This window comes from Mesoplodon mirus (assembly GCF_964341445.2).
Source record: "Mesoplodon mirus genome assembly, chromosome: 4".
NCBI lineage: Eukaryota > Metazoa > Chordata > Mammalia > Artiodactyla > Ziphiidae > Mesoplodon > Mesoplodon mirus.
This window is the reverse complement of record NC_138979.1, coordinates 161185162-161205118: the sequence shown is the minus strand read 5'-3', so window position 1 is coordinate 161205118 and position 19957 is coordinate 161185162. Positions and strand designations below refer to the sequence as shown.

General features: G+C 42.8%; 1 protein-coding gene and 1 pseudogene across 2 annotated transcripts in view; one reads left to right on the top strand and one right to left on the bottom strand.

Annotated features, from left to right (window-relative positions):
* TMED10 (transmembrane p24 trafficking protein 10) overlaps positions 1-19957 on the top strand; it is a 45215-nt gene that overhangs the window by 6425 nt on the left and 18833 nt on the right. The window contains exons 2-3 of the mRNA XM_082618533.1: positions 13497-13608; positions 18728-18801. Of these exons, the coding sequence (XP_082474659.1) occupies positions 13497-13608; positions 18728-18801 (186 nt within the window). The remainder of the gene's footprint in view (positions 1-13496; positions 13609-18727; positions 18802-19957) is intronic.
* LOC309803124 (aurora kinase B-like) lies at positions 1250-3097 on the bottom strand (annotated as a pseudogene). The gene has a single exon. The product of its transcript is annotated as an aurora kinase B-like (transcript).

The window sequence follows — 19957 nt, the reverse complement described above, 5'->3', positions numbered from 1 at the left end:
AACCTCTTCCAAATAATCTAATTGGCCTAAGGTTTTTTTTCATTGTCATTCTTCAAGAGTGCTGTTGCTATTAATAATTTATTTTTCTAAATGAGATTATCTTTTATTTGGATATTACACTCAGTTATGGTCCCAGTGTTTCCCAACTAGCTTACAGATGAGAAAGCCAAACAAGATCATTTGGAGAATTCAGCCTTGAGTTGTACGCTTATCACAATTTAAGCATAAAAATTATCAAGAAGGATCTTGGCAGTTGGGAAACCATTGGCTTATAACATTTTTTCACACTAAAAGCTGTATGAAGAGAGAGAGAGAGAGAGAGAGAGAGAGAGAGAGAGAGTGTGTGTGTGTGTGTGCGCGCGCTATAGCTTTTTTAAAATATAAATTTATTTAGTTACTTTTGGCTGCATTGGGTCTTTGTTGCTGCACGCGGGCTTTCTTTAGCCGGGCTTTCTTTAGTTGCAGCAAGTGGGCTTCTCATTGTGGTAGCTTTTCTTGTTGTGGAGCACGGCCTCTAGGCGCGTGGACTTCAGTAGTTGTGGCACACGGGCTCAGTAGTTGTGGCTCATGGGCTCTAGAGCGCAGGCTCAGTAGTTGTGGCGCACAGGCTTTATTGTTCTGTGGCATGTGGGATCTTCCCAGACCAGGGATTGAACCCATGTCCCCTGCATTGGCAGGCGGATTCTTAACCACTGCGCCACCAGGGAAGTCCCTATGCTATAGCTTTTTTTTTTTTTTTTTTTTTTTTTTGGCTGTACGCGGGCCTCTCACTGTTGTGGCCTCTCCCGTTGCGGAGCACAGGCTCCGGACGTGCAGGCTCAGCGGCCACGGCTCACGGGCCCAGCCGCTCCGCGGCATGTGGGATCTTCCCAGACCGGGGCACGAACCCGCGTCCCCTGCATCGGCAGGCAGACTCTCAACCACTGCGCCACCAGGGAAGCCCCCTTATGCTATAGCTTTAATTGATTTTATTTGGAACAGTTACACTTCAGCTCATGATTCCTGTTGTCTGTACTGAGGGCTGATCTTTTTCTGTTAGGAAAAATATGTCTTTTTCAAATTTACGTTTGATGTGACTGTTGTCCAGTGGGTTAGAAACAGGTCAATAAATAGATGGTATAGTACAGAAGGCTAATTGGTACATTAAAATTTAATGATATTAAAATCTAGTTTATTTTTGTATTATATACAGATTTCTAGCTTTAACTTAAAACCTGACTCTGTTTCCTTCTCCATAAAAGTTAAACAGTATGTTACTTTATTTATTTATTTAGTGCAAAAAGCTTCAGCGTTTATTAAATAAAGAGGAGGTAGAAGATAGATGTGGGAACAGGCCAGGATCCCCTCCTCCTAACTACACCTATGCAGACATACAGACACAACTGAGAAAATGACAGGGACAATTCAGGGGACAGACTGAAGGGCAGAGGGAAACAGCACCCTCCGAGAGTGGGCCCGGACCCAAGGGTGGGCTGAGACCTGGGCCAGCGGTAGGCGTTCTGAGGGGTTATGCTTGAGCAGCTTGGAGATGAACTCCTGGGCTCCTGCGGGCATGGAAGGGGGGAACCTCAGGTCTACCTTGACGATGCGCCGATGCGTCTCGTTGTGGGAAGCCCTCTCCAAGGGGGGGTTTCCCACCAGCAGCCCGTAGCAGAGCCCTCCGATGCACCACAGATCCACCTTCTCGTTGTGCACGTGCCCCTCAGTCATCTCGGGGGCATGTAGTCCAGGGTGCCACACATCGTCTTCCTCCTCAGGGAGGGGGCGTGCACAGACCAGCCGAAGTCGGCAACCTTCGGCTCTCCCTGGAGCCCCCAGAGCAGATTCTCTGGCTTTATGTCTCTGTGAATCACCTTCTTCCCGTGGCAGTATATCAGAGCATCTGCCAGCTCCTCCATGATCGTGGCTGTACGCTGCTCGTCAGAAGTGCGGCTCTTCTGCCTGTTCTTGTAGAGCTCCCACCGGGAGGGCATACTCCAGAATCAAGTAGATCCTTGCCGGTCATAGAAGTAGCTGTAGAGACGCAAGATGTTGGGATGCTGCAGATGGGCCTGGATTTCAGTCTCCCTGCGCAGCTGGTGCCTCACACCCTCCTTCTCTACCTGAGACTTGAAGAAGACTTGGAGCACCACGATGAAATGGCTTTTCTTCTCCCAAGCCCAGTACACATTTCCAAACTTGCCTTTGCCCAGAGGACACCCGGTCTCAAAGTCGTCAATTGGGAAGGAAAGCATTGAGAAGCGGGGAGGGGGGCGTCCCACTGCTGTTCTCCACCACCTTCTGGACAGGGGCACCTGTGGGCTCGGCATTGGAGCGGCTCATGAGGACAAGTGCAGATGGGGTGACAGGCTCCTTCCGGAGGACTCTCTGAGGCCAGACTGAGCCATCTGCTGGTCATAGGGCCATGCATAGACAGTCTCCTTATGGATCCTTAGAGGGAAAGGGGGAGGGAAGTGGAGCCCATACCACAGCCCACCCCCCTGGCCAGTGGCAAACGACTGAACCTGCCTCTGTTACTTCATTTAAATTTCTCTTGTTCAACAGTTGTCCCCAGCCTTCTCTCTTTTCAACTGGTCTAGAGAAGGGGGCTGCTTAGAATTTGAAATTGCTATACCATATCTTTATGATGACTTCTGAAGACTGAGCCTAGTTTCTAGGAAAAGGGAACAGATTTATAAAGGTAATCTAGTGAGGTGCAGTGACTTCTGTGTTGTTTCTTGTGTGAGTTGCTAACTGGTGGTTGATCCTGAGCCATGGCCCCCAAATGCATACGCAGCCTGGCATCCTGGACAGTAGAGCCCTCTGTGAAATCAGCCAGCTGGCCACAGACCAGAATTTGGGCTCTGAAACAAGCCTCCGACTTGAGGGAGATTGATGTCATCTGCTTTATTCTGTGCCCCCAACCTCATTGTTCAACACAACGTGTGGGAAATCAAGGGACTAGTTGTTAAGAAAGAACAAGGCTTTGTTTGTGCCTGAAAGGGTCACGCTGGAGGTTTTTACCGTAAATAACTTTGGAACAGTATGAAAAAAAACATTTGATCTGGCTTCACCCCCGCAGCAGTATTGTTAGGGCAGCAACTGGTCTTTCCTTCTCATTCCCCTCCCTTCCTCCCTCTCTTTCTCCAGCTTTCTCCCCCCACCCACCCCCGCAACCCCCCAATTCCCACCCCCCCAGTCAAGTATGACGTATTGCCTCTGTTGAGTTAATGTTGTAAATGCTGATAGAAGCAGGAGGAGAGCATCTATCCTTTATCATACCAGCACCTGGAAATTTTCCATGTCTAGTTTTCAGTACTTCTATAAGCCTTCTTAAACTGCTTCTGTGCTGTGCTCTGCCATTGCTGAATTGTGTTGGAAATTTGAAAGAATTTAGTGTTGCTAAATGCTGCTTATGGCCTTTCTAAGTTTGACTTTGTTCTGGGTAAAATCTAGATGTGATCCTTTGATTTCAGGGATGCTGTTGGTAGACTTGCTACTTGCTCTTGTTTGAAAGATCAGAGTAAATTTGTTTTCTGCCCATTAAATATAGCTTCTGGGCTGACAGAGTCGTCCATGTTCTTAGTGTGTAGTACTTGTGGTAGGCTCTTGAAAGTATTTCTGATGCTGTTTTTCTAGTGTAAAACTGCAGCATCTTCAGTGATTTGGTGTTCTTTCTGATTGGACCCCACAGTTTAAGATTCACCGTGAACTATTACCAGATGAAGCGTGTAGACCCACAACCCCTGATCATTATATATGCACCCAGAGTCCTCTCTTCTCCTCTCCCCACACTTAATGTTATTGGGTCCTTCATGCAGTTTATTACTTATTGGGTAAAACACTTGCAGGACTTGCTGAAGTCATCTGGTATTTCTTTCTGTCCCCTGTTAGCAGCTAAAATGATTCGTTGAATACCTGCTTTGTTAGGCATTTTGTATCTCTTCCGTTTCTAAATCTTACTGCTACTTCCTTGAGGTTTACCTGTCTGTCTTTTCCTGTCTCCGTCAACAACCATTTAGGCCCTAGTCATCCCTGGGTTTCGTCGATGCAGACTACTTTATCTAGTTTGCCATCCATTAGCACTTTTAGCTTGAAAGTATGGTTAGTGACCTAATTGTTTGTGGAGTTCTGAGTTACCACTAACAAGCAGTAACCATAATAGCAAAAATGCTAACAATGACAATGACAATGCTAATAATTACACTTACTGAGTGCTTGCCAGCTGCCAAACACTCTTCTAGGCACTTTACCTGTATTAAATTTAATTTTCACAATAACCTTGTAAAGTACATACTCTCGTTCTTATTTTACATATGAGGCACAGAGAGGTTAAAGAACATATCCAAGGCCTGACAGCTAGTAAGTGGCACAACTGTGATTTGAACACCAACCTGAGGCCTGACTCTAGAACCTTCAGTCTAACTACTATGCTGTACTGTCTCTCAAAAGGAGAAAAGGGTAGGTGTTTCTGTTTTGGTTCATTTTTGTTCAATGTATAGAGCTTCTCCAAGGGACTTGGCTGTTTCTGAATTCCTGAGTTAGTCATTCAGGAGCTACAAGGTTTATGGTTAGCCTTAAAATAATATGTACACATTGTATACTCAGTATTATACCCCAGACTGGTCATAAACCTGAGGAAGACAGAGTGCAGGTAGGAGCCTGTGTGAAGGAAATTACATCTTCAGAGTTTCACTAAAGCTGCAAGCTGATTGACCTCTGCTGCTATGGTAGCACGCCCAGAAAGACGTGGATTGGGCTTTTGGTTTTTAACCTGTTCTTGGACTGGTGGGGTATGGAGCTGATTCAGCAAATGAAAACAATGTGTGACCTGTGCCATTAGAAAGACACAGACTTGCCACCTCCCCCGTAGATCATATGTCATTTTACAAGGGTAGGTATAGACTTGTCCAAATTAACTATTTGTATTTACAACATAAAAAGTATATGAAAATGTTTATTTACTTGCTTGGCTTTGATTTTAAATTTCTTGAGAATCTGGAGGTGTATGTGTGTGTGCGCGCGTGTGTGTGTGTGTGCATGTGTGTGTGTGTATGTGTATGTATGTGTTTGACTTCATCTTTCTGAATAGTATTTTTTTACATAAGCTTTTTATCTTAGAACAGTTTTAGATTTACAGAAGAACAGTGAAGATAATACAGTTCCCATATACCCCACAGCCAGTTTCCCCTATTGTTAATATCTTATGTTAGTATGATACATTTTGTCTGTCACAATGAACAAATATTTATACATTATTATTAACTAAAGTCTACACTTTATTCAGATTTCCTTAGTTTTTACCTAATGTCCTTTCTTCCTGTCCCAGGATCCCATCCTGGATATATTACATCTAGTCGTATTTCTTTGGGCTCCTCTAGATTATGACAGTTTCTCAGATTTTCCTTGTTTTTGACAGCCGTTTGAGTTTTGAGGAGTACTGGTCAAGTACTTTGTAGGATACCCCTCTATTGGGATTCGTCTGATGTTTTCCTCATGACGAAACTGGAATTAAGAGTTTTGGGGAGGAAGACCACACAGGTAAAGGGTCATTTTCATCATATCATGTTAAGGGAGCATATTGTCATCATGAATTATTACTGTTATATTGACCTTGATCATCTGGCAGAGGTAGTGTTTGTCAGGTTTCTCCACTGTAAAGTTACTACCGCCCCCCCCCCCCGCCGCCTTTCTATTTTGTGCTCTTTGGAAGGAAGTCACTATGTGCAGCCCACACTTGAGTGGGGAGTATGCTTGACCTCCTTGAGGGTGCTGTTTCTAAAATTTCATAAATTATCTGAGAGTGTTCTGCATGGGAGATTTTCTTCTTCTCCCCATCTTGTTTGTTTGTTTGCTTGCTTGTTTAATCATTTATATCATTATGGATTCCTGGGTATTTATATTTTGAATTACAATCCAATACTGCTTTATTTTGTTGCTCAAATTGTTACAGCTTTGGCTGTTGGGAGCTCTTTCATTTGGCTCCTGTGTCCCTTTGACAAACCCCTGTTGTTTTTTGTCTTGTTTTGTTTTCGAGCGCTTCTTTACTTTCTGGCACTACAAGATGCCCCAGGCTCATCTTGTGTATTTCTTGTCTCAGTCCTGGGGTCAGCCATTTCTCCAAGGAGCCCTGGTTCCCTTTTATTGGAGAATGGTATTAGAAGCCAAGATCTGGATGGGTATTATTATTATTATTATTATTATTTTTTGCACAGAAATTCGTTTACTGCTTTTAGAACAAAATAAGATGCTCTCAGAACTTTTTTTAGTGAAGAAAATGCTTTTAGAACTTTAAACCTTTTTAGAACTTTTCTAAAACACTTTTTGTCAGCTGATAAAGTAGGCACTTCAATATAGAAAACCCTCCAGAAGCAAGTGCCTGGGCTGGATGGCACAGCTCACAACTGTGTGGTCCCCGAGCTGTCCCACTGGATGCGGCCGCCTGCTCAGAAGCGGGGCTTGCGCTTGCGGCCGGTGTACTGAGTGTCAGGTCGGACCTCCTTGCCCTGCCGCCGGCGGCGCTCCTTCTTCTCCAGCACCCACTCTCGGCTCTTCCTCACCACCCCCCGCCTCGCAATCCTGTACGGGACCCTGCCTGTGGGGCAGGCAGGGGCCAAGTTACTTTTGGGGCTCACAAGAGCCGATCCAAGGAAAGCAGGCCCTAGTCTGGCTGTGAGGCCAGCCCGCTTGGTACAGATCAAGTTGGGGCTCCCAGCAACTACAGGTGTCTGAGGTAGGAAAACAAGGCTGCCCCGCTTGTGGCAGCCCTGACAACGATCCTCAAAGGGTGATCTTGGCCTCCAGTCCTGGCTGAGGAGAAAAGAGACCTTCCACAGCTCTATGGGAGAGAGGCCCTGGGTAGTATTATTTTTAAGGTATCTTTTCCTGACACTTTTTTGTTTTTTTCAAACACACTTGTGGTAGCAGCAAGTGGCCAAAAGTAGTCCCAGACTTCTTGCAACTTTAGAGTAAGGCTGAGAATTCCCTGAGCAGCAAGAGGAGCTAGGATGGGGAGAGAAGTGGTGCTAAAGAGCAGAGGCCCAGGGTTCGCGATCGTTCATCCAATTCCTTCACGTCCCACCTCTGCATTATTAGGTCAGGCAGATTGTTATGGAGGGTCACTAAAGGCATCCATCTGAATTGTATTTCTATCTTTAGCAAGGCCATGGTTGAAAGTGGAGAGTCTAATATTGGTCACGGTCCTTTCACAAGAACCTTCCTGATAAATTGTTCTTGTTTAGTTCCAGGAAAATTATCTCTGAAGGTAAACTTGTGAGCTTTCATCAGAAAACAAATGATGTGTAACCCAACTTGTTTCTCTCTTAATCTTGGCTTCCAGAAAACTGAGAACCAAATTTATTATGCAGATACCATTTGCTTAGTTCAGGTTCTTGATAGTGCCTATTAGTTTCTTCCTCCACGTGAACTCTATTCCTTAATTCCTAATTGCTTTATTTGCCTAGTGTTTGGGCCTACGCTACTTAAAGATCCTTTTGAAGTAGGCAGGGTATTATCTTGAATGTGTGGTCAAGGAAGGGGGGCAGGCTTCAGGGGTAGAAGAACTGCTCAAGAACCTGTTTTCTCTGGCCACTGCCTAGAATCGTCCAAGAAAATCCAATTCTAAATGAGTCTTGTTTTCCCAGTGGACCTGTATTCTCACTTATTTGATGGTTTTGGTGTGAGTATTCACATATTCTTGACATCAGCTACTGTGCATATACATACAATTAACACTTTCTTCCCTACTTTGTAAGTTGTGAACTTTGGTTTGCTTTTCTTCAGAAGGTGTTATCTAGAAAGATATCTTTATTACTTCCCATTCCTTGATGTCATATGGGCAAATTTTATGGCTTGATATTACCTTTGGTTAAGAACTTTACAGTAAATTTTATGTGTTTTTATTGTTAAGGGGGAATCCTTTAAGGGTTTGCTCTTACAGTAGGTGAAAGTGGCAGTTATCATATTACCAAGGTGGTTCTCTAGTAGAATTTAAGAAGAAAAAATTAAATCTCTCAATTTTTGAGAAACCAGATGATCTTTTAAAGTGATCTGTAATCAGAACATTTTAATTAAAGAAATTTAAAACCATCATTTCGGCCTATTAGACTTTGCCGGCTCTGGCTAGTTACTGAGATTTGCCCAGTTTTCTATTCCCTGAGTTTAGCTACCTGCTGATTTATGTAATTATGCTGGGGTTAGGGCATGTGGTTTTTTTCTTTCTTTTTTAAGGTCAGTGGCTTGGCTCCTTAATAGCTGCAAAGTTATGAACTACGTGGGAAACCTACTGATTTTCAGAAAAATTCTGGGATCTGTTAGAATCCCCAACAGTCTATAAGAGCCTAACATGAAGGTTAAATTGTCAAGTTGCCTGTCTGGATTTCCAAATATCTGGATAGATACCCTTATATAGTTGTGTCACCTGAAGGTCATAGGGAGTATAGAAACGTGGAGACACTGATGGAAATGTGATGATTATCACACACTATTTCCAGGGGGTAAATTTCATGCTGATAAATGGTATAGGCAGTGATGGGTGTTTTGCCTTCAGCCTCTTGTAAAATATTTGCATCTTTAATACATTTTCAGATGTCATAGAAAGAACCAACAAGGCAAGTGGTTCTACCATGACTATAGTTCCTCAGTACAGTGTAGAAGAAGACAATTTAAACAATTTTTACTCCTTCCGAGAACCAGTTGGAAGTGTGGATTGTATCTGAGTCTTTCAGAAGAACATGGCAGACTTCTTAATTCATTTTGCAAAGTACTCAATGAAGGATTTTTGCCACTGCTTAATAAGAGTTTTCTGACCTGTACCTAGGATCCTTTGTCATCTAAAGAGGCTCCTGTCCTTAAATAATTTTTTTTGAAGAACACTTTTAAAATCTTAGGAGAGGGGCTTCCCTGGTGGCGCAGTGGTTGAGAATCTGCCTGCCAATGCAGGGGACACGGGTTCGAGCCCTGGTGTGGGAAGATCCCACATTCCGCGGAGCAGCTAGGCCCATGAGCCACAACTACTGAGCCTGCGCGTCTGGAGCCTGTGCTCCGCAACAAGAGAGGCCGCCATAGTGAGAGGCCCGCACGCCGCGATGAAGAGTGGCCCCCCTGGGCTTCCCTTGTGGCACAGTGGTTGGGAGTCCGCCTGCTGATGCAGGGGACACGGGTTCGTACCCCGGTCCAGGAGGATCCCACATGCCGCGGAGCGGCTGGGCCCGTGAGCCATGGCCGCTGAGCCTGTGCGTCCGGAGCCTGTGCTCCACAACATGAGAGGCCACAACAGTGAGAGGCCCACGTACCGGAAAAAAAAAAAAAAAAGGGACTTCCCTGGTGGTGCAGTGGTTAAGACTCCACGCTCCCAATGCAGGAGGCCCGGGTTTGATCCCTGGTCAGGGAACTAGATCCCACATGCATGCCACAACTAAGAGTTTGCATGCCAAAACTAAGGAGGCTGCCCACTGCAACTAAGACCTGGTGCAACCAAATAAATAAATAAAAAGAAAAATAATTAAAAAAAAAAAAAAAAAAAAAAGAGTGGCCCCCGCTTGCCACAACTAGAGAAAGCCCTCGCACAGAAACGAAGACCCAACACAGCCAAAAGATAAAAAATATATAAAAATAGGGCTTCCCTGGTGGCACAGTGGTTGAGAGTCCACCTGCCGATGCAGGGGACATGGGTTCGTGCCCCGGTCCAGGAAGATCCCACGTGTCGTGGAGCGGCTGGGCCCGTGAGCCATGGCCACTGAGCCTGCGCGTCCGGAGCCTGTGCTCCGCAACGGGAGAGGCCACAACGGTGAGACACCCGCATACTTAAAAAAAAAAATATATATATATATATATATATATATATATAAAAATAAATTTAAAATAAAAAATAAATAAAAGATATTCTAGGGCACATGTATGTAAAAAATCTTAGGAGAATGCAAAGAGATCATAAGCTATTCTTCTAGGAAATAACCTGGTTGGGCAAATTTATGCCAAGTCTTGTAAGTCTGATTAAGTTGAATTGTCCTTTGTTTGGCTTTTTCTTTTAGTTGATAATTCAGGAAAAGTATCACATGAACAAGAGGCCTTAGGAATTTTCAGGGCTAAATATTCCCATGCAGATTGTTTATTTATTGCTGACTTCAAGGCCTCTACCTTGTGGCTGCCTGCTAATCCCTCTAAGGTGGAGAATGCAGACTGAACAGTGCCATGTCCCACTCAAGAGGACTCTCAGACTCTCTGACTTGCACCAACCCAAAGAATCCATCAGATTCTGTTAGTCTTTCTTGGCTTCTGTGCATTCCACTTCCTTCAGCCATTCCTGCCGTGGGGCTGCAACATGGAATGTGGAAAGAGCATAGGTTTTAGACCCTGTCTTCAAATCTACATACACAATTTATTAGCTCTGTGATAATGAACAAGTTACTAAGTTTCTGCCTCAGTAAAATGGGGTTAATAAGACTGGCCTCTCTGGGATTGTTGTGAGGATTAAAGACTATGTAGGTAAAGTTTATAACATAATTCCTTAATCCCCGTATCCTTCCAAACCATGCAGTTGTAGACCCCAGACCTAAATCATATAATACTTTTCTTTGCTCCTGCATCCTGGCTGCTAGGTGCGGCCACTAGAAATCCATGGTCCCTGATCTCAGCTCTCACCTCAGTGCTGCCCAACAGTTCTTTCGTGTGATTTTAGCCTGCTTTCTTCCTATCCTGGGCAGAGGTCAGATATCGGTGGCCCAGAAGTTGGTTCTATAGACATTTTTGTTTGGCCTTGAGATCGTTTTTCAAATGTTGGGATTGGTTGTGAGGAGTTAAAAACTAGGAGATTTCAAATAACAGTTAAAATGTTTAGGTTCTTTTGGAGAATTAGATTGTCTGAAAAATTGGCATGCCATGGTAGTAATTGGTTTCTCCCTTGAGACAGGCCTGTCTCCTGTTTGCCACATTGTTCGCCACACCCTGTGGACTTGTGCTGGCCCATTAGACTCAGTTTATGCTGCTTGCTTGGTCTTTGTGGGCATTCACTTTTTGGTCTTGTCCTGTGGACTCTCCGGTTTTTTTGTTTGTTTGTTTGTTCGTTTTTAAATAGTTATTTATTTATTTAGCTTGCACTGGGTCTTAGTTGAGGCGTGCTCTCCATTTTTATTTTATTTATTTATTTATTTATATTTTTTTCTCCATTTAAAAAATTCCTCAGATGTGACCCCCTTCTCTCCATACACAAAGCCTTCATCATCTCTAACCTGGAGTACTGGGTTAGTGTCCTAACACATTTTCTTATCTCTAGTATTGTCCCTCTTGAGTCTGTCTTCACAGTGTTATCAGATGTATCTTTCTAAGCTGCATGTTGAATCACGTCACTCTGGTTTCAGATTCTTCATTTCCTTTCCACTTTGTGCACAGTAAACTCCTTAGCATGATGTTGTAGTTCTACATGATCCGGCTAGTATCTCTCCAGCCACTTAACCTCTCTGTGCCTCAGTTTCCTCCTGTGGACATGGGAGAAAAAATACTTCTTACCTGTAGGGTTATAGTGAAGATCAAGTAAAAAATGCATATAAAGCCCTTGGCACAGTACTCAGCATTTAGTAAGTGCTTAATAAATACTAGCTATTAGTGTTATGGTGATACCATGTTTATGTTCTGTTTTGTTTTTCTGGACCTAAGCCTTCATATTTGCTGTCTCTTCTACGCTGAATGTCTTTACTCCTATTCTTCCCTTGATTGCAGCCCATCCTTCATGACTCAGCTCCTGTGTCACCTCCTCCACAATACGCTCTGTGACCCTCCATAATCCCATGGCACAGACGCACTCTCCACACTGCAGCGAAGTTGTCTCATTTCTTATTCTTCTCCTATTTATATTCTTAAGCCCTTCGAAGATGGGAACCATCTTCCACATCCTATTTCTCCAGTGACCAGTGCAGATCCAGGCATCTTAAATGTTTGACAAATTAATGAATGATCAACATCATTCATGGCGGAAGATACTTGGTTAATATTACTGCTGTTACTCTTAGGGACTTTAGCTGTGCCATAAAACCTATTTTATTAACCCATCATTTCAAATTTGTCTAGCAGTGGTAACTATTCTTTCGTTATGTTTTTCTTTCCAAAACTGAAATAACTTTATTTCTGACCATAAGTGATACATGCTTTTGTAGAAAAAAAAATTATAAAGAACTCTCACTACTCAGAAATAACTAGTGTTATTAAAGTGCTTTAAATATATAAGTGTATATGTATACTATTCAATTTTTATATTTAAAATCTCATCTATAATTGAATCTTGTTTTACACATTAGAACATCCAGTTTAATATAATGAATCCACTATTCTTGTGTTCTACATTTCAAGTAGCTTCCTGTCTTAGGTCATGAAATGTGCCTTCTGCCAAGACAACCATGTGCTCTAGAAAAGAAGCCTGAGACCTGGTCTGTCATATTACTGTGTCAAGTCCTTGCTTTATATGCGACCGTTCGCTTACCAATATATGCCGCTTCGTCTGTGCTTACAGGCCATTCTGTAGGAATGGAGCGGTTTAAGTTTGGAAAACTAGAGCCAACAACCTGGAAGACAGAAATTATCATTTGTGGAAGCCAAAGATGTCTTTCTTAGGAGTAACTTCCTATTTATCCCCCTGCCTTCCCCCACCCCTTGTAGCCATTGACATAATGCACATAAAATCTGAAGGAATAGCTCTGCCAGATTTTTCCTCCAGACATGCCTTCTTTTCCTTCACTCCTTGTGTCAGGTGCTCCATTTCCACTCTCCACGCCTCCCCCCAACCATGTGTCAAGATTTGTTTTATACAGCAAATGCGTTCTTACATACCTTTCTCCTTTTTGTAGTATATTCTTTCAGTAATTGTCCACTTCCATTTTCCCTTTCTAGGAAATGATACTGGTCTACATTCTATAAAGTGAACCTTTGCTAATAAACCCACTTTATATCAACTATATCAACTGTGTGAAATTTGCTGTATTTGGGTTTCACCTTCTAATCCAGTTCCTATCTTTGGGAATGGTTGGACCATAGCGATCATAACAGACTGTCTTTTTTTTTGTTTTTTTTGATAAATTTATTTATGTTATTTATTTATTTTTGGCTGCGTTGGGTCTTCTTTGCTGTGCGCGGGCTTTCTCTAGTTGCAGCGAGCGGGGGCTACTCTTCTTTGCGGTGCGTGGGCTTCTCATTGTCGTGGTTTCTCTTGTTGCAGAGCACGAGCTCTAGGCGCGCGGACTTCAGTAGTTGTGGCACGTGGGCTTCAGTAGTGTGGCTCGCGGGCTCTAGAGCGCAGGCTCAGTAGTTGTGGCGCACCATCTTATTTGCTCCACAGCATGTGGGATCTTCCCGGACCAGGGCTCGAACCTGTGTCCCCTGCATTGGCAGGCGGATTCTTAACCACTGCACCACCAGGGAAGCCCTAGACTATCTTTTATAGACGGTGTTTCTTTCCATTTCTCCAATTTCTATAAGTTCTCTTCCCGAGTATTATTTGCTGCCTGTTCTTACTTACTTTTTACTTTTAGATTACAGATTCTGCTGGCCATATTCTGTACTCCAAGGAGGATGCAACCAAGGGGAAGTTTGCCTTTACCACTGAAGACTATGACATGTTCGAAGTGTGTTTTGAGAGCAAGGGTAAGTAAATCAGAGTATTTTCCCTGAATTAAGTATCATCTTCTAAGCAAGTTAGAGCATGAACTATCTCTCTTGGTCTGGGCAGGAAGAGGAAATGGAAACTACATTTGCTGGAGTGCACACACATATAAGTGAAAGTTGGCAAATTGGTAGAGTTCTTATGTGCAGGAGTAGGCATTTCTTGAATCCTGTGATATACTTGGCTTGAATGATAGAGTTGAATTTGGTATAGATGCCAGAAAATAGTGCATTTTTATGCTAGTGACATGTTTTCTTTGGGATTAGAAGTAGTGTCTATCTGACAAATAATGTATCATCAGAAGCAGTTTCGATCTCCAGGGCACTTGCTGTTTCCTAGTCCTGATAGCTTGCCGTGCCTTCTTCTGTGCCTCTCAAGGCCAAGAGTCCTTAGTAACTTTTAGGCTGATTGATTACCTGATGGCTTCTGTGCCCAGTGGTTGGGGAAAAAGCAGATGCCTTTTCACTCCCTATTCTTCAGCTTCAAGGACGCCGGACTCTAAAAGCTGTATGCATTTATACCTGTTTTATTACTTGGGACCCTTTGGGGCTGCAGGACACAAAAGCATGACTCAAACTGGCTTAAAGAGGAAAAAGAGAAAGACCATGTGACTCTCTGAACCGGGGAGTCTACAGTGTGGTACTGACTTCAGGCAGGGCTGTATCTTGGGGTTTTAACGGTATCATTGGAACCTTACATTGTTTTTAGTGCTTCCTCTTTTTGCCTCCATTTGACTTTATTCTCAGGCTTTCTCCGTATGGTAGCAAAAGGACTCCTGGCAATTTTACATTTATAGAATGTTCAGAACATACGATCCTAGAAGAAAAGCAAGCACCTTTGTCAACACCTCCAACATATTCCCAGGAATAGCAAAAGAACCAGCTGCTTTTAACAGTTAACCAGAAATTAGACCCCTGATCCAAAGTGGGTCAATTTAACCTAAAAGCTAAGGGAGTTTGCCTGAAGTAAATGGAATAATAGATTAAGAATAGAAAATTAAAAGACTGTAATAGTGATTTCATGACTGATACCCTTCTCCCTGCCCCCACCCCTGCCAGTTCCAAGATGTCTCAACAGTATTCTAGACATTTCCACATGGTTGTGCTATTCTTACCTCAAAACTCAGACATCTATGACTGTATTCATGACCTACTCTTTCAAATTAGTTCCCCTCAGTCATCAGTATTAACACCATCCTTCCAGTTACTTGGGCTCACATATTTGAAATTACATACTTTTGTCTTTTCCAGTCTGTCATCAAGTTATGCTGATACTTCTTTCAAAATACCTCCTGTATCTGCCACCACACAGATCTGAACTCTAATCTTTCAAATCATGGATCATGTCGTTAGCCTTCTAACTGATATCCCTGCTTTTAATATATCCAAATACTGCCACCAGATTTATCTCCTAAAACACATCTTTCATTATGTCAGTCCTTTTTCAAAAGCTTTCCCTTCTTTGTAGTGGCAGTAATATTCCTGTTCTATAGAATGAAACACAGAATCATGAAATTTTCAAGCTAGAAGGGATTTTAGGCATCATGGCTTTTAATAGTCTTTATACTCTTGCTCCATCCAACCTTATCTTCCTCTGCCCATCAGGCCCCAGTCATTCTGGTTTGCTCTTCCTTCTGAACATGTCAGATTTATTCATTTGTTGGAATGCTCTCTTCCCATATGAACATAGGATTACCTTTAGTTTTGGGGGGTTTTCGTTTTTCTTTTTTAATTTTTTTCTTTTTCGGCTGTGCCAAGTCTTAGTTGTCCCACGTGGGATCTTTGTTGCGGCGTGTTTAGTTGTGGCATGCAGACTTCTTAGTTGCAGCATGTGGACTCTTAGGTGTGGCATGCATGTGGGACCTAGTTCCCCTACCAGGGATCGAACCAGGGCCCCCTGCATTGGGAGTGTGGAGTCTTACCCACTGGACCAAAGGGAAGTCCCTACCTTTAGTTCTTTTAGAATGCATCCCTCAGCCGTTCTAGTCTGCTTGATATCTCAATCAATTGATTGATTCACCCATCACTGTTCTAGGTGTTGGGGATATAGCAGTGAATAAAACAGAAGTCTCTGTTCTCAGTGGAACTTACATTTTCATTGGAGCAAGCAGACAGTAGACAAATATAAGTCAAATGGGGGCTTCCCTGGTGGCTCAGTGGTTAAGAATCCACCTGCCAATGTGGGAGACACAGGTTCAAGCCCTGGTCCAGGAAGCTCCCACATGCCGCGGAGCAACTAAGCCCGTGCGCCACAACTACTGAGCCTGCGCTCTAGAGCCCGTGAGCCACAACTACTGAAGCTTGTGCGCCTAGAGCACATGCTCGGTAATAAGAGAAGCCTTGTGCACCACAACAAAGAGTAGCCCCCGCTTGCCGCAACTAGAGAAAAGCCCGCATGCAGCAACGAAGACCCAATGCAGCCATAAATAAATTTATTTATTTATTTATTAAAAAAAAAAGAAGTCAGATGGTAATGAGGGCTTTGGAGAAAAAGCAAACACCTAAGATGCTGAGCATGTCTCAGAAACAGCAAGGAGGTCAGTGTGGCTTCCTCTGAATAGCGCATCACTTACTGATTGGATTGTTTATTTAAGTATTTGAATATATATATCTCTCACACACACAGCCTTGTGTTGTTTAAGTGTCTTGTGTGTATATCTTACATTCCCAACTTCGAACTCTTTAAAGGCAGAGATTATCTTTTGTTCTGAATTTCTTATATGCTGGTGCTGTGCATGTAAATGCCTAGGAACTAGTTCAAAAATGTGTGTGTATATATGTATAAATGTATGTGTACACACACGTTATAGCCAGCACTCAATTTCTAATTTCATTTGTGTTTATTCAGCTGTTTATTCTGATGTGAAGACCTGATACCTTGTAGTCTTTGGAACACCTTTTAAAAGACTGTCTATTTGTCAGGCAAATGCAGAGAGAAATTTCAAAGGGTCTTTTTACAAAGGAGACCCTTTATGGCCATGATGTCAGCTAAGGGGATACGCTGGCTGTTCTATGCAAGAAATTGTATGGTCTGGACTCAGGTGGTCTGTGGTTTTGTGGTTTCGTTCGTGTTTGAATAATGCTAAAGCTGTGCTGTGGCAAACAGATAGGAGAAGAGTCTGTTAGGAAGAGAATATCTTGATCATTTGGACCAGGCGGAGCTGTGAGCTGCTTGGATTTCACAACTTTTTAAGTGAGGAAGGAGAAGCAAATATTTGCATTGAATCTCTTATGGGCAGTGCTGTAATCAGGATTGCACATTAGATTTGGGAGAAGATACCTCTCTGGGTGTCACTTTTTGTTTTGCTTTCTTTTGTTTTGGAAACCTAATTGGTTTAATGCTCAGAAGGTATTTGTGACTTGGCTTAGTTTCTTTCTTTTTCTTTTTTTTTTTAAAAATAAATGTATTTATTTGTTTATTTATTTTTGGCTGTGTTGGGTTTCCATTGCTGCATGCGGGCTTTCTCTAGTTGCAGCAGGCGGGGGCTACCCTTTATTACATGTGCAGGCTTCTCATTGCAGTGGCTTCTCTTTGTTGCAGAACACGGGCTCTAGGCACGTGGGCTTCAGTAGTCGGGGCGCATGGGCTTAGTTGCTCCGCGGCATGTGGGATCTTCCCGGACCAGGGCTCGAAGCCGTGTCCCCTGCATTGGCAGGCGGATTCTTAACCACTGCACCACCAGGGAAGTCCTTGGCTTAGTTTCTTGATCCCACCTATTCAGTCTTATTTTATTGCTTTCAAATTGATCTTTCTAGTCTATCCAAAAGAACTTCTTTACTGTCTTTTAAACATGCCACAATCCTTTCAATAGCTGAGTCTTTGTTCATGTGTTCCCTTCTGTCCAGATACTTTGTCTACCGTCAGGTGCTACCTCTCAAGTGAAGTCTGTCCACAACTAATCTCTTCTCTCTTCTAACCTTTGCTCCATAGCTGGGATTGTCTGAACCATTTTTGTTTTTTCCTTAAAGTTTTATATGCTTTGCATTTTCACTGTAGCTGGTATGCATATTTATGTCTTAGATGCCCATAGAATTATTTGAAGGCAGAGATTGCAATCTCCAGCACGGTTCTAGCACCTTGTGAGTTCTCAATGAGTAGTTTTTGAATTGATGTTTCAGAAAATCTCCAGTGTTTCTCAGGGTACAGTACCATTCTCTATGGCTTATGGTCTCAGGAACCACGATGCTTAACTGGCAGTATTTCCCAAAACTCCTAATTTCATGCAAGCAGTTTTTAATTATACAAGTAATCAGGTGAATTCCAGGAGATTGAGACTGAGCAGTTTTCTGGACCTCTTTTGAATCTTTCCCTTTCTCCTACTTGATGATGTAAGAATAGAATTCCTTTTGATCAAGCGGAATCAGATTATCTTTTCTAATATGAACATTGCTCTGTTGGTCCTACTATCCCAAATAGACTTTTCTGTTTGTAAGAAGTATCCCTGAGAATTTTACTCTTACTGTTAAGTTTCTTCTTGGGCTCTTCTAAAGGCTGTGTGGGAATAGTCCCATAACACTTTATTTACCTATTGAAATGGCCTTACATTGACCAAAATGTTTGAAATAAGTGGAATAGTAGACAAATCCTGTGTACTTTTCAGTACTCGTATTTGTATTAAGTAAATTCAGGCTTAGCGTATACCCAGTAATCCTTCTCTGAGAATTTCACAGGTCAACCTTTTCAGATGTGGAAATGTGCCTTTTCGGCCTAAGTTGGTGCCCACTACCTATTGGTCTATATGCCACTCAACTGTATGCTGTTGTGACTTCTATTTCCTAATCCAGTGAGCCTGTGTGTTTTCTCTTCCCCTGTTCTGTTCCTCTGTAGTACCAGCTGCAGTATCTTGTGTCCTGCTCCCTCAGAGATGTTTGCCAGCAGCATGTTCTTGTCACTTTCTGGCACCCCACACAGATAGAGGCTTTGTCTGGAATGCTTGTGATTTTTAGCCAGAGCCAGGAATTTTCTGCAGCTGAGTAGGGGGAGGAGTTGCCGCTGTTTCCCTCTATTGAGAGGGTAGGGCTTAGGGAGAGGGAGGGTGGGTGGGTGATTTCCCGGAATTTTAAATATTCCGCACAATGAATCCTTTGATTTCTTTCTCAGGAACAGGGCGGATACCTGACCAACTCGTGATCCTAGACATGAAGCATGGAGTGGAGGCGAAAAATTACGAAGAGGTATGTCCTGCTGTAACAGCCAGTAGAGGCAGTAGCTTGCTGTTCTGTGAGGTTTCTGTGACCTAGTCAGGCCAACAGGCTGTGCTTTGCCCAGGAGGCTGTGGTTTTCTCAGCAGTCATGTGATAACCAGCTTGATATAAAAAGTTGTGTTAACAGCCTTGAACAATAATTCTGGCTGTGCTGTCAGCCAAATGACTGGACCAACTGTCCCATAGAAATGTTGGTGTGATAAAACTCAAGCATATGCCATTAGTGCTCTTGAGACGTCTGAAACCAGATATATATTTATAATTTTTAAAAGCTGGAATTCATTTATGTTAATGTTCAAGGTTAAGTGATTTTTAAAAAAATTCCTATGGCTTTTATTCCTGGACTGACAGCTATGTATATAACTAGGGCATAGATTCAATGCTGTTTTAGACTTGAACAGTTGTGCTGTCTTTGAGAAACACAATAATCAAAAGTAGCTTTTAGTTAAAATAATTCCAAATTTTTCAAAGAGACAGCAAGACGGAAGAAAAAACTGCAAGAGGCTAGGAGTTTTGCTGACAGGAAGTATTGTAGAGAATAAAAATAGGCATTTATTTGGGTGGTAGGGAGGTGGAAGTGTACATAGAATTAGGGGAATAGAGACCAAGCCCTTTTAATCTCAATTATTGTGAGAGACTCTGGGGGCAGCACAAAATGGTTCTTCAAGTGAAGAGCACCTTTGAAAAACCACAAGAACTATTTAAGACTGGAGGATCGATCTTTACAGAAAGATAAGAGTGTTTGTACCGAGATCAGTCTTTCTACAGCAGTACCTGAAGGCATGAAGAAGAGGTGGGGTACAGGAAAGGTAAGTGGCTTTTGAAGAATATAAACAGAATAAGCAAAGGAAAGTTGTTTTAGGTGATTTAAGAGAATTTTCTAGGAATGTTGGAACAGGAGAAGTTATTCTGTCTTTGGTCAGAGCTTGGAAGGGAAACATCCTAAAATGGAAGATTGGAAGCGACAGGAAGCAGTACTACGATGATTGCAGCTCTCCAGGTCTTTCCCCTTTTTTCCCAGTTCACGTGTGTGTCCAACTGAACAAAACTACACTGAGTTATTTGTCGGGAATAAACAGGAGCAAGTGATGCGGTTGTGAATGGAAGACAGTTCCTAGTGGAGACT